Here is a 15,249-nt window from a genome sequence, read left to right as displayed (position 1 = left end):
AGAGTGTAAGAAAAACACTCTCATAGCCAGATCCCAAAATTTCAGAAAGCGTCAAAGTCGCTTTGCATTTGCCCTTCATTATTTATAACATCACAAATAAGATTAGATCAATGGGGAGGTCCGACCCGCCCCAGGACCGTTTAGACAGGTGCGACCAACGGCGAATATTAATGCGTGATCACAGCTGTTCCCCCTCTTCTTACCACACTCGTCCTTGAACCCCAACATGATGTAAGTAGAGTGATGACAGCCCAGTCATTCTTTCTCGTAGTCACGGGAAACCGTTTAGCCCCATCTCATACTTGCTCTTTGCGTTTACTTTTGACCCCTGTGGCCCCCAATCAATGATGGCTTTTCTTAGATTTACACAGCGGGATGATGAACCCTTTGTTAAAATACCGCTGAGCCATGACACATGCTGCCTAGCTGACCGCTTTGCACTTTGCGTGCGCAAACTGGAACGTTTTATATCCCTGCTTGTCCTCAAGCCTTAAGATTTACTCAAGTTTTCTGCTCTTTCATGTTTAATATTCTTCCCTGCTTGCTGATTTGTAATTATTCCTGAGCTTTGCGGGGTGCTACGCTGCAATATTTTTAGAAATGGCAGCAGCAGAGGTTTACACAACACTCTCTCACTCACACACACACTCATACGGTACACTGACATTCTGCGTGGAGAGGAGACTCTCCAGTTCAAGGACAAGAGTTCAGTCAAATTATTCAACATTTAAATGTTTGGCACCTCATACTGGAGATGAAAAGCACTTTAATCTGAGTAAGATAATGGGTGCTAATATTCCGTATTGTATATCTGCACACTGATGTTCAAATTGTTACATGCAAGATAACCCAGAAGCCTTTTAATGGCTAAACAACTTGCTCAGAAGATGAGCATAAAGTGGAGTCTGACAATGAAAAGAAGAATTTGAGGTCACAAGAAAGCAGTGTCTGGACCGGTCTTGTTTGTTAAATAAGAAAAACAAAAGATGTTATGTTGCACAAAATAGTTCTTGGAAGAGATGCAATATGAGAACAAGGTCCAAGCCGACCATCCCGGGGGCAGCCATTCTTTTAGTCAGACCAAAAAACAAAACTAATAACACATCCCAAAAAATGTTTTCCTTCTGATGAAGGTGTGAAGAACTTAAATTTTTTTTTCATTTTTTTATATTGGTAACGCTATTGACCCCTCTCAGGCTTCCCCCGTTGCCCCTCAGCTGACTGGCTCGATGGAATAATGCCTAAGCCAGAGATAAATAGACGTGTCTGTGGCACCTGGAAAAAGGGGAGGGGACCCCGGTTGCCTGGCAGCGGGATTCCTCGCACGCCGATTGGTTGGCACAGTGTGGGTCACTGAAGGGGGGGGGGGGTTTGTGGGCTGTATAAAGAACCTGTTTTTTGACGGCTCCTGGAAAAGAGAATATAGTTTGGTTGTTGTTTATCTCAATGATATTTTAATTTGGCATTATAGGATCTTTAGAATTCAGAACATAGAATTGGAAATTTTTGAAGCGCTAAAAGTTGTGGTGGTGGTGGTACAACTTTTCTGCCGATTACAACCACTGCGGCAATGCCGGGTGTTAACTTGGACTTCCTACCGGCCTCAGAGGCTCCAGAGGCACTGGGTAGCCCCGATAGCGCTTGTTCTGCTTCCGGCCTAGAGGAGGTCATTGGGGATCTCCTTTTACAGCAGGAGTACGAAGAAGAGCCGTTCGGCGAGAGGAATTTTGAATTGGCACTGCGATGTGCGGTGGAGGAGATCCACAGCGACCTCAAGGAATTTGGAAAGCGAGTGGATTCGCAGCTGAAGCAGGCAGAAGTTCAGGTGGTGCCGCTGGCCCAGGCGCTGGCCAGTTTGCAGGAGGAGAACTTGAGGCTGAGGATTCAACAGGAGAGGTTGGTTAGGCAAGTGGATGCTCTTTGCCAGGCAATGGGGCTTCCCGATCCTTTGCCACAAATCATCGCAACCCCAACATCCGGTTGTCTTTTGAGTGACTCCCAGGTCTGCGCAGTACCAAATGAACCGTTTGGTACAGCCCATGATGAAAAGTTAAATACTTCAACTGCAGATGCTCCACCTGTTGAACCCCTGGAAACGGAACCGAGTGCAGATGACCGGGGGTCTGCTTCAAAATGGACAGACGCAACATCAAGTTTGAAAGCCGAGCCTGCACCGGTCTCTCATCCTCCGGCCTTTGCCTCATGCCGTTCTCTCTCTGCTCCCACTCTGATAGGAAACCTTCCAGGGAACGGCAGCACGGTACAGCTCATGTTATGATTTACTTGCGAATTCTGATCATAATCTCTCCTTAATCTGTTGCATGAATTGGAACTTTTGGTCCCGTGCGGACAATGGTTGTAGAACCATGAGTGAGTTTTACTGAAGGCCGGGAATTGTTTTTAACCCTGCTGAATAGTTTTATTCCATGCTCACTATTGCAGCCCAAAGCTCTTTAACAAAAGAATATCATTGATCTAACTAATTGAGACCAATTGGTTCAACTGTTTCCAAAACAACAAGACACAGCGTTTGGTGAATTGTCCTAAACGTGAATCTCAGACAAAGGCTGTTAGCTTTGTTTTTGTTTTGTTTTTCCCACCCCGCACAGGCCCACACAAAGTTCTGCCTTTACTAAACGCGTACGGCCTTGTTTGGCTGCGCTGCAACCCAAAACATTCCTCGTGGGTCAAGTGACTCTCAGTCCACCCAGTCCCCGGGGCCACAAGTTCACAAAGCTTTGGTCAGCAGGGATCACGCAAAACTGGCTGGTCTCGACTCGGTCAGTCTTTCCAGGCCGGATCCTTCATTCGAGAGTGGCGCACCGGGACGGAGACAGCTGTCCGAGCTATATCTGAACCCGGACCTGATTACGGCAAAAGCGCAGAGGCCGCGGCTACAAGTGGTCTTCCGCAGGCATTCAGCACCATGTGAACATTTTCCGAGGTGTTTTGTTTAGGATTCATGGTCACTGAATATAATGCGGTACACGCCTAAGGCGTTTCCCTCCCCGACATCTAGAGCGAGATACTTTCATTATCTCAAATACTTACCACAATGTTCCAACTTCAAGAATAGTTTTTAAGGGTTTGTTGTACCTCAAACTGCAATAGGTTGCTTTGGTCGGTCAAGGTCCAGTTTTTACACTCAGCATGCATAGTCGGTGAGACAAAATTTAGCCCCCCCGCCGTGACTGTAATGTTCTCGTTAGTTCCAACCTTAGCCACCAGCTGAAGTGTACTTAGGAGTGTTTATTTTTGTGCATAATTTTATATACACATATTTTATGACAGTATGACATTTATATTTTTTCTCCATTGCTATTTATTGGTGCTGGGCCCATGATTTTTACTAGCCACATTAATTCAGCATGTCAGGTTTGTACATGTTCGTTCTTCATTGTTTGGTCAACAGACTGTTCTTTCGTTCTCGTGATTTTTAATGCAACTTTTCAACTTTTTGCACATTTCAAAACGGGCTTTCTGCCGTCTATGTCTGATACTGTCACGTACATAAGCGGCGAGTTCCTGGCAGCACGGTTACAAACCCCACCGCCAGTCGCGCTTGACGAACAAGTTACTCGGGTGTGCCCACTGTCACTCTTTCTTCCATGGCTGAACGGGGCTGGGGGTGGAAGAAATAATGAGCTATGTGGAGTGGGGCAGTCTTTGACCGAGATGAGAAGATTATCAGGCGGAGGGAAAGATTTGGGCTTTGAAAGCAACTTCACTGATTCAGGCCTATTATGGTGTTCACCTAAATCCTTCTGCGCTCATTACTTCCTCAACGTCAACAAACTTTGTTTCTATTTTCTTAACATCACCCTGGTCTCGTAATGATAAAACTGAGTCAAGGGCTAACAGATTTTTATTCCTTCCAACTATGGTCACCGTCCAACTATGGTCACAGTTTAGCAATCTCACGATAGGTCATTAAAGGTCAAGCGTCATGTTTATAAACATTCTAAAATAGATATTGTAATTTAAAAAAAAAAAATAATATTCACGTCAATGTCCATATGAAAAAATAAATATGAGCGGAGAGCTCGTCATCCGTGCGCAAAGTTCCGGAAGTCTCATTCGACATCCAAGTGGTAGCCATATTGCCTGCAACATCATTTCATTACGTCACAGCGGGACATTCGCCATTGAAAACACGCTGTGCCACCTTCTTTGGGACACGGAAGCTCTTTTCGAAGAAGAGAACATCACACAGTCGAGTGAAGTGACCGGGGCAATATTAGCCTATCGTTTCAAGCCATATTTAGATGATATCCGGATCACGTCTAACTAACTAACTAGATTCCCAGACAGTATGCATGACAACGGGTACATCGACAAATTTAGCACCCCTGACTTCCGTGTGTGGATTTTTTTGTTACATTCTGAAATGATTACCCTCCCCCTTACCCCCCCCAACTATTATTATTATTTTTTTTTTTAGTCGCTGTATACACACCTACCTGTTATTTGAAACCCACAAAGGTCTCGTCCTTTGCACCTGTGGAATCCATTTTTCACGATGAACCGGGTCTTTTTGAAAAGTATGAAGAATGAATCCATCCTCCCGAGTGTTCGAACAATATCCAGCAATATAACGAGCCGACATTTTGGCTAACACGAAGGAACAATGAGGTACCTTCCAGCAGGTAAAACTAGTAGAAACAGCTTGAAAGGGCGTCTGCTACTAACGTCACTTCCTGCTTCTTGTCGAAAACAAATCCCTCGAGAGGATTTTCATGGTGGGAGTGACAAAAAGCCATATATGTCAAAATCATGTTTAGTAGTGAAAAAACGGATGGGTCCATCCCGGCTGCCTTTTTTTTTTTTCATGAATAACATACTAAAAATCATGCATTTCATGACAGTGGCACTTTAAACATCCCTTATTGTACATGTTTTTGTCATTTCCCTGATTGTCTTGTTTTATCTCGCGGAGATGGAGACGGAGCCTGTCGCCGCCCCAGAGGTGACGTTTTCATCCGGACCCTCAGTCCAGGTGCACATCCCCGCCATTCCGAACGGTTCCGCGATCCAGACCGATGCCGAGGAGCGTGGCGGAAAATTGACCGCTGACCAGCTGGCCGCCATCGAGGATGAAGAGCTACTTGATAAAATGGTACTTCACACCCAAGTTATGTTTCTGAATTATTAATAGATGAGTTTATTGGCAGATGCAACAGCTAAAGACGTGGCGAGTTTGTGTATGTGCAGTAAATCTCGTCAGCTGGGTTATATTTGGAAAATTCCCAGCCTGTTGCTGTGTCTTGGCACATTATCATCATAACCGCGTGCATAAACAGTCGTGTGACCTTTTTGTGTCAGGACCAACTTCTCATCGTTACTATTTGTATCTCTTCCAACAGCTCGACGAGTCCAAAGATTTTGAGGAGAGGAAAATGATCCGTGCAGCCATGAGGGACCTCCGCAAGAAAAAGAGAGGTAACACAACAACAACAAAAAATACCTAATCTATTATCTACTTCCTACACGCAGCTTCCAAAATGCAAACCTACGCCACAAACGATAAACAAGTTCAGGGGTCATTTGCCAAATATTTCTGTCCGCTCTGCTCTCAGAGGCCATGCTGGGGTGTACTCAAGAGGAAATAGGTAGGACAGGTTGGTTTGCAGTGTGGTGGAACAGCTGATAAACTTGCATATTCTATTTTTGCGTGTGTGTGTGTGTGTGTGTATTTGCAACATGCACCCCCATTGGATGCAGTAAGACACACGTCTGCAAGACAGGATGGCGCATGCTTGTTTGTTTGTTTGAGAGTAGTGTTTACCAGTCCCTACAAGTGATTTTGAAATTCCACATCTTAGTACAGTGATGCCTTGGTTCTCGACAACAATCAGTTCCAGAAAACGGTTCGAGAAGTGATTTGTTCCAAAACCGAATCGATGTTTCCCATTACAATGAATGGGAAAAGAAATAATGCATTCCGAGCCTAAAAAATTGGGCCTTTGAAAGCATTTTTTACCATTTCCTGATAATAAACTGCATAGTAGAATTATAGTTCCAATACTTTATATAATAAAATAATTTAAGAAATATATTTATTTTTTGCTTAAAATGTATGCTAGACTGGGAGTGCATTGCCATATCTGTAGCGACTCGGCCCCCAGCCTTCTAAACTTTATAAAAAAAAATTTTAAAAAAAGTGCAGAATAACTTTAAACAAGAAACTTGCCTTCTTTGGAGCCATGGTTGGGGGTTAATACAGTGGTCCTGGATAAGAAGAAAAAACAGTCACTACCAGGACACATCAGTGGACAGAGAGAGGCTGCATTATACAGAATAACAAAAGTGGGCTGGTTGAGCCGCACGCGTTATGTTATTTCTGGCGGGGGCGTTCGAAATGACAATAACAAAACGCGTCGTGGGTGGGTCAGCTGCTTGTGCCGCGCACATTATTTCCGGGTTTTTTCGTGGGGCGTTCGATTTGAAAATAGCAAAGCACGTCACGGCTGGGTCAACTGCTTGGGTTGCGTGCATTATTTCTGGGTGTTTTCGGCGGCGTGAGAATTCACAACAAAGCACGTCGTGGGTCAGCTGGTCTGGCCGTGCGCAATATCTTATTTCCGGGTCTTGCAGGGGCCGTTCCGGTACCGATTTTTGTTCGCACACAGAAGCAAAAAAAAAAAATCTCAATTTTCATTCGAAAACTGGTACGTTCGACAACCGAGGCTTACTGTCTATTCATCTGAAATATGAAAACTCTTAAGTGCATGATCATAAATGTAAAGTAATGATTTAGAATATTTGAAACTTAGTGATCACTGTGTGTTGTCACTGTATGTTTTTGCACATAACAGTTGGCTGATATTTTGTAAAAGTGTTATGCAATTTCTCTCAAAAGCTTTTTCCTTCTTTTGTGACCGTAAAAGCTTTTCATAGCATCATCTGTTTTTTTTTTCTCCACACATGAACTCTTTGTACATCATCTCTACTATTCCTCCCTGGCTTCAATCATCATTCATCTCCTCTGCAGACCAGAGAGAGAAGGAACGAGAGACTCGCCTTCAGGAGCTGCGGCAGCAAAGAGACGAGCGTTCGGGCAAAAGTCGCGCAGGTGTCGGCGCGGGAGAGATGGTGATGAGGAAGGTGGAGAAGTCTGCAGATGGCTCCACCCTCAGCCAAGTCACCAAGATGGACCGCTTCGCTCAGTCCGGTGTAGTTTTCTTTTTAAGCATTTTTGCCTTTCCTTCCCTCTATAAAATTTTGCATTTCTACGGAACCTTTTGAAAATATAAGCGCTGGAATTGTCAACTTTGTGTATGCGTAGATGATGGGAGCAGATCTTCTCGCAGCACTCTTGTTGAAGCTAGTTACGTGCAGAAAACAGACAGTGAGTTGTCTCTTCTTTCCTTTTTTCCCCCCCACCTCTTTTAATCAATTCCAATCATTCACTGTACATTGCACATTTTGCCCAAGTGATGTAGTCACATGTTTGTCAACGTTTCAGGAGGGACAGTCCAATCCAAATCTTACAGCTTCACATCTTCGTCATCCTCTAATACGAGCAAAAAAGTAGGCAGGTGAGTGGTGAAACCTTTTGCATGACATCCCAGCACTGGTTATGTTGAATTAATCAAAGTCCTCCATTCCCAAAACACAATTTATTTTTACATGTACAAATTTGTTGGACTTGAGCATTACTTGAAAATGTCAAAAAATTTGACTTTTTTTTTTTTTTTTTTTTTTTTTTTTCTTCTCAGAGATTCAACATAACCAAAAACTCTTATTTGAACTTACCTTATTATCGGAACCTCATTGTTTGCATGAATGAATTTTTCTTAACTGTACATATGTAAGTCACTGATGGTGTAGTGCAGGGGTGCTCAATGTGTTGATCGCGAGGCAGTCTTGGTTGGTTGTGGGACGACGTGCCCAAAAAAAAACAAAAATGTCAGCCAATGTTCCCTCTACACGTACGCAATTGTGCTAACAACAACCGCTACTCCGCCACACTCTCTTTTCCTAGCTTACCTTACACCCCCCCCTCTGCTCTTAAAGACGTACACTCATAATTACAAATGTTACAGTACTTAAGCAGCCCATCAATGTGTTTTTTATAATGACAGCGTCCACCACCGCTGCTTTAGTTAGCAACACAGTCCAAGCAACTTAGAGCAAAAACAAGCTAGACATGCTGCTTATGTTTACTTTCAATACTAATGGAGAAAGTTATTAAAAGAAATGCCGTTGTTTTAAGATGCAATGACTGTCGGAGTATGTGAATAATTGAAGAAAAAGTGGTTATACTGGATGAGATTTTTCTCTTTTCTGAGTGAGAAAGGTCTGGTCTGTAGCCAAAGTAGAAAGTGCAGGATGAGATGGTGTGGAATTTTAAAATTCCACCTTGGCACAGCCTGATCCAGGATGAAAGCACAAACAATACATTGCAAAAAAAGCCAATTCTATATTTTAAATATAGGTTGCAACATAACAATAACCCCTCCCCACTGTTGTCGGTAGCTCGCAAGAGGCTAGCTGCTTGAAAAGTAGATCTAGGGGTAAAAAAAGTCTGGTCACCCCTGGTGTAGTGGTACACACGCCTGCCTTTGGTTCGGGCAGATCGATTCCCACTCAGTTATGGTGTCTATCTGTCCTGTGACCGACTGGCGACCAGTTCAGGGTGTAGCCTTTTGCCCGAACCTAGCTGGGATAGGCTCCAGATTTCCCGCACCCCTTGTGAGGAAAAGCGGCTTGGATAATGACATATCGTAGTAGCCCCATACCTTTCTTAATGAAGTGTGACGCTTTCAGCGTGTTTGACCGCGAGGATGAGTCGTCGTCCCGCAGCGGCGGGTTGGCCGCGGTGGAGCGGAGGCAGGCCGAGAGGCGCAGGGAGCTGATGAGGGCGCAGACCTTGCCCAAGACCTCGGCCATGCAGGCTCGCAAAGCCATGATAGAGAAGCTAGAGAAGGAGGGAGGCGGGTGAGCATATGAATGCGCTGAGCCAGCACTACCAAAGAAAGGAAATATTTGACACCAACTCTTCTGTTTAAGCCCGGGACATCAGGTGGTCTCCAAAGTAAACAGGGTGCAGCGTTCCACCAGCTTTGGTGTACCCAACGCTAACTCCATCAAGCAGATGCTGCTCGACTGGTGCCGCGCCAAGACCCGCTCGTATGAGGTGCCGCACGCTCACCGCTCCGCTTCCGCGCCACCCATTAAAAGTTGCGTCGAATGTTTCCATCACTTAACTCCTCGCTGTGTTTTCCGTCCCCGGTCAGCACGTGGACATCCAGAACTTTTCATCCAGCTGGAGCGACGGCATGGCGTTCTGCGCCCTGGTGCACAACTTCTTTCCGGAGGCCTTCGACTACAGCTCCCTGAGTCCCAGCAACCGTAGGCAGAACTTTGAGGTGGCCTTCAGCAATGCCGAGTGAGTCCAAACACGCAAAACGGGTCAACTCGCTGGGCGGTGACCGACCCTTCGGACGTGGACGAACCACGTACGCTCGCGCAAATTCGAGCCTTGTCGGGAACGTGTGCCGTTTACGATGATCTGATGAATTGTCATAGATTAAAAACACAGAGCCATGTAGTTTATTATTGTAGTCGTAAGAGTATAGAACTGCTCACCATCAAACATTCCTAACTGCTCGTACCTTATTTAGCCATACGAGAGGCGCCAAGAACCAAATGTTGCAGCCAGTGTTTTATTGTTTTCAAAACTAATGAAATACACATTAAAAAGCCACACGAGCGCAGGGGCCTATTTACACATTCTGCAGCATTCCTTCCTGAATACAAAGTGCACTCATTTTACGACAGCGCCGACGTGACATTTCGAGGCGCCGGACGGACTGTGTGCGGTGTCAGAATGCGTCATCTTACCGCACAAGACAGGATGCTTATTTTCCAAATGACTTGATTTTCATTCCATTGTTTTATATTCATGGTCTACAACTTTTTTTGGATTATTTTGTAGAATTTGGACATCTTGAAAGTGAAAGCGGCATGCAATGAACTAATTTGTGCAGCGCCGTACGACCACAACGTCACGTCCTATAAGAACGCACGCTCCGTTATCGCTGGACATTTTATTTTTCATATAGATACTGTAATTTCTCAAGTATAATGCGCACCCCAAAGTTGACCTAAAAAATCAGGGAAAACCCTTCTACCAATGTACAATGCGCACGACCGCAAGTTGGTCTTGAACATTACCGTAATATATATAAATGTGTAACGTAAGACATCGAATATCATATCGAAATGTATGTGTACTTTTTTTTTTCCACTCTATGTACCTGTATACGACTATACAATGTGATTGTATTTTTTTTATTTTTCATCCGTACCTAAATATAATGCGCTCTTAACTTTTTGTAAATATTTTTGTAAAAAAATTGCACATTATTTTTGAGAAATTACAGTATTTAAAGAACTGCAATTATAATGTTAGTACAGCATTTGCCGAGTTAGGGAGAGAATCCCATCATAACCTGAAATAAGAAACAAGTTACATTTATTCTCATGTATGAAATACAAGGTCAGCTATATTATTATGAGGCTGATTTAGTCCTTGAACGACTTCTACAGTTTATTAATATTTCTGAACCTCCTCTCCTAGTCTGTCTTACACAAGTCCCCACCATGACTGCCGCTGGTGCGACTGTCTGAGCGCTCCCGGTGCTGAAAAGACTTCTTGGGATTAACGTGCATGCGCGTATATTTTGTAACCTTCCAGCCAGTCTGAAACGTCCCCCTCCGTGCTTCATCGTGTGCCGTTCGGCAACTTGTCGCCGTGGCTCAACTACTCTGTTCTTGAACGCCTATTTTTTATCGCGTTTGTGTTGTGTTGATGTGTGTGAGATTAAATTGTCAGAAATGCAATACAACTGCCTTGTCGCATTTTGCTAGTTTGAGCAAAGGCGACGTTAGTCTAAATTCACACGTAACAAAATGGACGCCTCAGAAAGACGAACACAGCGAACGTACATTATCTCTATCTTTTTATCAACCTTTTTTTTTTAAGGTTATGTTAGGGATAGGATATAACATGTTAGCTTCCTCTATATAAAAGGAGGAATGAGAGCGAGGGATTTCCCAGGAAGCGTCGGCTACGTACCCAGAGTTCGCCTGTTAGTAAGGCATGCGCATTCATCACAAGGAGACTTTTCAGCACGGGGGAGCGCTCAGATCGACACACCGGCTCATCGCCGTAGTAGGTGACTCAAAGAATCATCAGGTCAAAAAAAAAAAAATCGGACCAAACATCGGCCTGGTCTGCCTTGCGATATCGTCTCCCTTCTGTTCTCTCTTCTACCCCCCCCCCACACCCCCTTAATTTTGATACCTCTTGTCATCATACCATTTTCAACCATGCACACCAGGGTGCTCACGTCCGCACGGGTTCGGGGTTCGTTATTTCGTATTTATGGACTGTCACTCGACCACGATCGCCACCTGTGTGCTTGTGTGTGGATGCGCACCCGTCACGTACTTTACCCCCCCCCCCTGCAATTTGTGAGCACGCAGGGGACACGTATGCACACGCACATTCACGAGTGTGCTTTCAATCACCTCAATGTTGTCGTCATGTTTTTACGCAAAAGAAAAATGAGCAATGCCTGACGCTCATTTGACATTTTGTTCTGTCTTGCGTGTATGTTTGATTTATGGATATGTTTAAGAAGCATGATTGCCGACACGAGGCTAGTCGCGCGAACACTGAGAATGTAACGTTTGTCTCGCACTGCTGTTTCCGTTCACGGGATTTGGTATCGTGGCTGCTCACTGCATTGTGTATATCTCCTCCATGTCTTCCCCACCTGTTGTTTTTGTCCTTTTCTTCTTCTCCCTTTCACCTTTATACTGTTGCCCCCCCCCCTCCACTCCTTCCTCTCCATCCGTCTTCCCGTTCTCGCCTCCCCCCTCCCCCCCGGGCGCAGGAAACTAGTGGACTGTCCGCAGCTGCTGGACGTGGATGACATGGTGAAGATGCGCGAGCCCGATTGGAAGTGTGTGTACACGTACCTGCAGGAGTTCTACAGGGGTCTGGTGACCAAGGGCCTGGTTAAAACCAAAAACTCCTCCTAAAGTTGCACCCGAGCCCTAAAAGTGAACCCATGGTGAGAGAGGGGAAAGGAAGCCTTGCCGTGGTTCTTCGTGCTTGTGTGAGAGAGAGAGAGAAAGAATGTTATGTTAAAGGGGAAATCCAGTGGTTTGCATTGATGTATCCAATAGGTCATGTGATATGTACTCTATCTTGACAATGTGATGTTAAATCCTCTCTCATTTAATAGTTTTTTGAGAAGAGTTTTTAATCGACGATTGCGAATTTTCAGGTGTGCTGCCATTATTCGCAAGTCACATGATCTACGTGGGTGTATGTGATGTGTACCGTGCCATTCCAAACGATGGATTACATGGGACACCACCATTATACCCAGCGCTGATGTCTCGTATTCATCCTCATCTGATGAAGAAATAGCAGTATTGTTTGATCGGAATGACGGAGGAATAATTCCATACAGGTTTGAACCTCTGGCTGTAAATAATGTTGAATATTCGGATGGTTCTTCAGACGGTAATGACGCGGAGCCTGACGAGCGAGCTGCGGCGGCGGAGGCCTTTAGCCGGGCTTTGGTGGTGGCGGAGACTTTTAGCCTAGCTTCGGCGTCCGTGGCTAATGAAGCGGAGGCTGTTAGCTGTCAGGCTAAAGGCCTCTCCGGATGTCGAAGCTCTGCTCGCGGCTCGCTGCCGGAGCTCGTGGCCCGCCTTCAGTGGCGGCAGAGGCCTTTTGCCTAGCTTTGGCATCCGGGGCTAACGCCTGGAACCTCGGCTAAAGGCCGCCGCCAGAGCTTGCTCGTCAGACTCCTCGTCATTCCCGTCCGAAGAACCATCCGCAGCTGCCGGCCCGGACCTCCGGGGGACTTTGTTTACTCACGTCACGTCCCGCCCGTTGGGCTCCGTGTGGTCAAACTGTGGCGTCATTCCACCCAAAGAACCATCCGAATATTCAACATTATTTACAGCCACAGGTTCAAATCTGAACGGAAGTATTCCTCCGTCTTCCCAATTAACCAATACTGCTATTTCTTCATCAGATGAGGATAAATATGAGAAATCGGAACTGGGCATAAATGGTGTCCCATTTAATCGAGCCTTTGGTGCGGCACCTTACATGTCACATCTCCGCAAGTAAGTCATGTGACTCGCGAAAATGTCAGCGCCCTTCAAAATTCGCAATTGTCGAAAAAAATTCTCAAAACACTATCAAATGAGAGAGGATTTAACATCACATTGTCAAAATGGAGCACATATGACATGACCTATTGGATACATTGTTCATGCAAAGCAGTGCATTTCCCCTTTAAGGAGGTCTTATTGGGAAGCCAAATGTATATCCTGAGAGGACGTCTTGAAGAGCCAAACATGGGCCGCTCGTGTCCTTTTGTGCTCATTATCCCGACTTTGATTGAGTCATCTGGCCAGGTCGAGCGGCTCTTAAAACACTCTAAAAGGAACAAATGTATCCCGGCGTTTCAAACAGACGGCTTCAGAGACAAAACAGAAAAAAAAAAAAATAATAAATCGGAAAGCTCTTTTTGGTATCTCATGGTTTCATTTAATCGAGTGATAGTTTACATGTGTTTACACGTGAGGCTTTCAAAGCCTTTTAAAGACGCTTTTAAAGCAAGAAGGACCCACGTCCGTGGTTCCTAATATAGCTGGACGCGTTTTTTACTATGTTGGTGTTTATCTTCTCATGCAGGAGGGCAAGACTGTATAACTTTGGCAGCTTTGATGGACTGTTTTTGTGTAGAACGCTGTGCCAGTGCCAAGTTGTAGACATCCTGGCACCGTGCGGACTTTTTTTTTTTTTCTCGAATTGGCTAACAAAGCGCGTCGTGTGTGGGTCTAACCTGGTTAGGGGGTGTTCGAGTACCTATTTTCGTTCGAAAACAGAAGTGAAAAAATCTCAATTTTCGTTCAAGAATGGGGACGGTCGAGAACCGAGGCTGTACTGGATCGCATATCGAGACTGTCGTGGTTTTGGCTCACTCATCGAGCGTCTTGGTCCTCCGGGTCCTTCCGCTCACGCCCCCCTCCCTTCCCCCAGGACGTACGCCGACTGCATGCCTCTGCTGGAAGTGGAGGACATGATGATCATGGGGAACAGACCCGACTCCAAGTGCGTGTTCACCTACGTGCAGTCCCTGGTCAACCACCTGCGCAGGCACGAGATGGCCATGGGTCGGCCCTCCGACCTTTGACCTGTGACGAGCGTCGAGCCTCCGCGTGGCTGCTCACACCTTCTGCGCACCAACAAGGCAGGGTGGATTGTGGGTTTGTGCGTTTAAAAAAAAATTCAGTCAACAGTGTTGTCGTCCTCTCCTGGATAAAAATCACATACAATGTATTCCCCCCCCCCCCCCCAAAAAAAAAATACCGTTGGCTGAGCAACACTACATTTTTAAATATCCTTTTTAGCACAACCACCTCTTTGCTGCTTTTAATATTTCAGTCGCATCCATACTAGTGACACACGAGAGAGGCAACAATATACTGTACACTACTACGACTTTTTAACTTATTTATACATACATTTTCTACCGTACATTCAATATCCATCCCACGAAACGAGAGTTCTTGATACATTAGTAATATAATGTTGGTACTTTTTAATATTTTTTGTGACCCACCTTGGCTCACTTTATTAAGATTTTAAGTTATTATTCTCCCTCTGGTGACTTCATTTAGCATAATTTAAAAAAAAATTGAATAATTTCACTGAGTTGTGTGTAATAGCGCAAGTTTAGCGGTCTAAAGTCTGCAGTGCTACTTGAAACTCATCCGTTTCAGGCAAAATTTTGTGTCATGATGACAAATGAGTGATTTTGCCACCACCATCATCATCATCATCGCACTTGGGGGGGAGGCTAACTCTAGGAGTTGTTGTAGATTTAAAAAATATTAATTTTGTTGCATTGGAGGGCCTAATGAGGTCGAGACGACTCCTGACCCAACACGTGCAAGGGTATATTTTGTAGCAAAAATGATAAAAAAAAAAAAAGTTAAACATTTTTGTTTGTCTAGAATTTGCAGTCTTTTAAATTCTTGTATGTATAAAATTAAGGGTATTAACTGTGTAGATTGTTGGTAAAATTGGAGAAATACTCATTGCTACTGACTAAGAAAAAGAAAAATGCTGTACATAAAAGCTTCAAACACTATTTGATGTTTCTGTGCACCACAATTCAACGAATCTATTAAAGCAGAGAAACATTT

General features: G+C 44.7%; 1 protein-coding gene across 4 annotated transcripts in view; it reads left to right on the top strand.

Moving 5' to 3' along the window:
- The window catches only part of smtnb (smoothelin b), a 60,129-nt gene extending 44,880 nt beyond the window's left edge, over positions 1-15,249 (top strand). Inside the window, exons 11-21 of one of the 4 annotated variants that reach the window (XM_061817226.1) lie at positions 4,937-5,116; positions 5,364-5,439; positions 5,577-5,609; positions 6,992-7,171; positions 7,286-7,348; positions 7,466-7,538; positions 8,770-8,940; positions 9,013-9,139; positions 9,240-9,391; positions 11,907-12,086; positions 14,081-14,220. In XM_061817226.1, coding sequence (XP_061673210.1) covers positions 4,937-5,116; positions 5,364-5,439; positions 5,577-5,609; positions 6,992-7,171; positions 7,286-7,348; positions 7,466-7,538; positions 8,770-8,940; positions 9,013-9,139; positions 9,240-9,391; positions 11,907-12,054 — 1,203 coding nt within the window. In that variant the 3' untranslated portion in view covers positions 12,055-12,086; positions 14,081-14,220. Of the gene's footprint in view, positions 1-4,936; positions 5,117-5,363; positions 5,440-5,576; positions 5,610-6,991; positions 7,172-7,285; positions 7,349-7,465; positions 7,539-8,769; positions 8,941-9,012; positions 9,140-9,239; positions 9,392-11,906; positions 12,087-14,080 lie in introns of all 4 variants that reach the window. The other 3 variants (XM_061817225.1, XM_061817228.1, XM_061817227.1) reach the window with 3 other exon arrangements.

Source organism: Syngnathoides biaculeatus, chromosome 4 (assembly GCF_019802595.1).
Source record: "Syngnathoides biaculeatus isolate LvHL_M chromosome 4, ASM1980259v1, whole genome shotgun sequence".
In the NCBI taxonomy this organism is placed as follows: Eukaryota; Metazoa; Chordata; class Actinopteri; order Syngnathiformes; family Syngnathidae; genus Syngnathoides; species Syngnathoides biaculeatus.
This window is presented reverse-complemented; position numbering and strand designations above follow the sequence as displayed.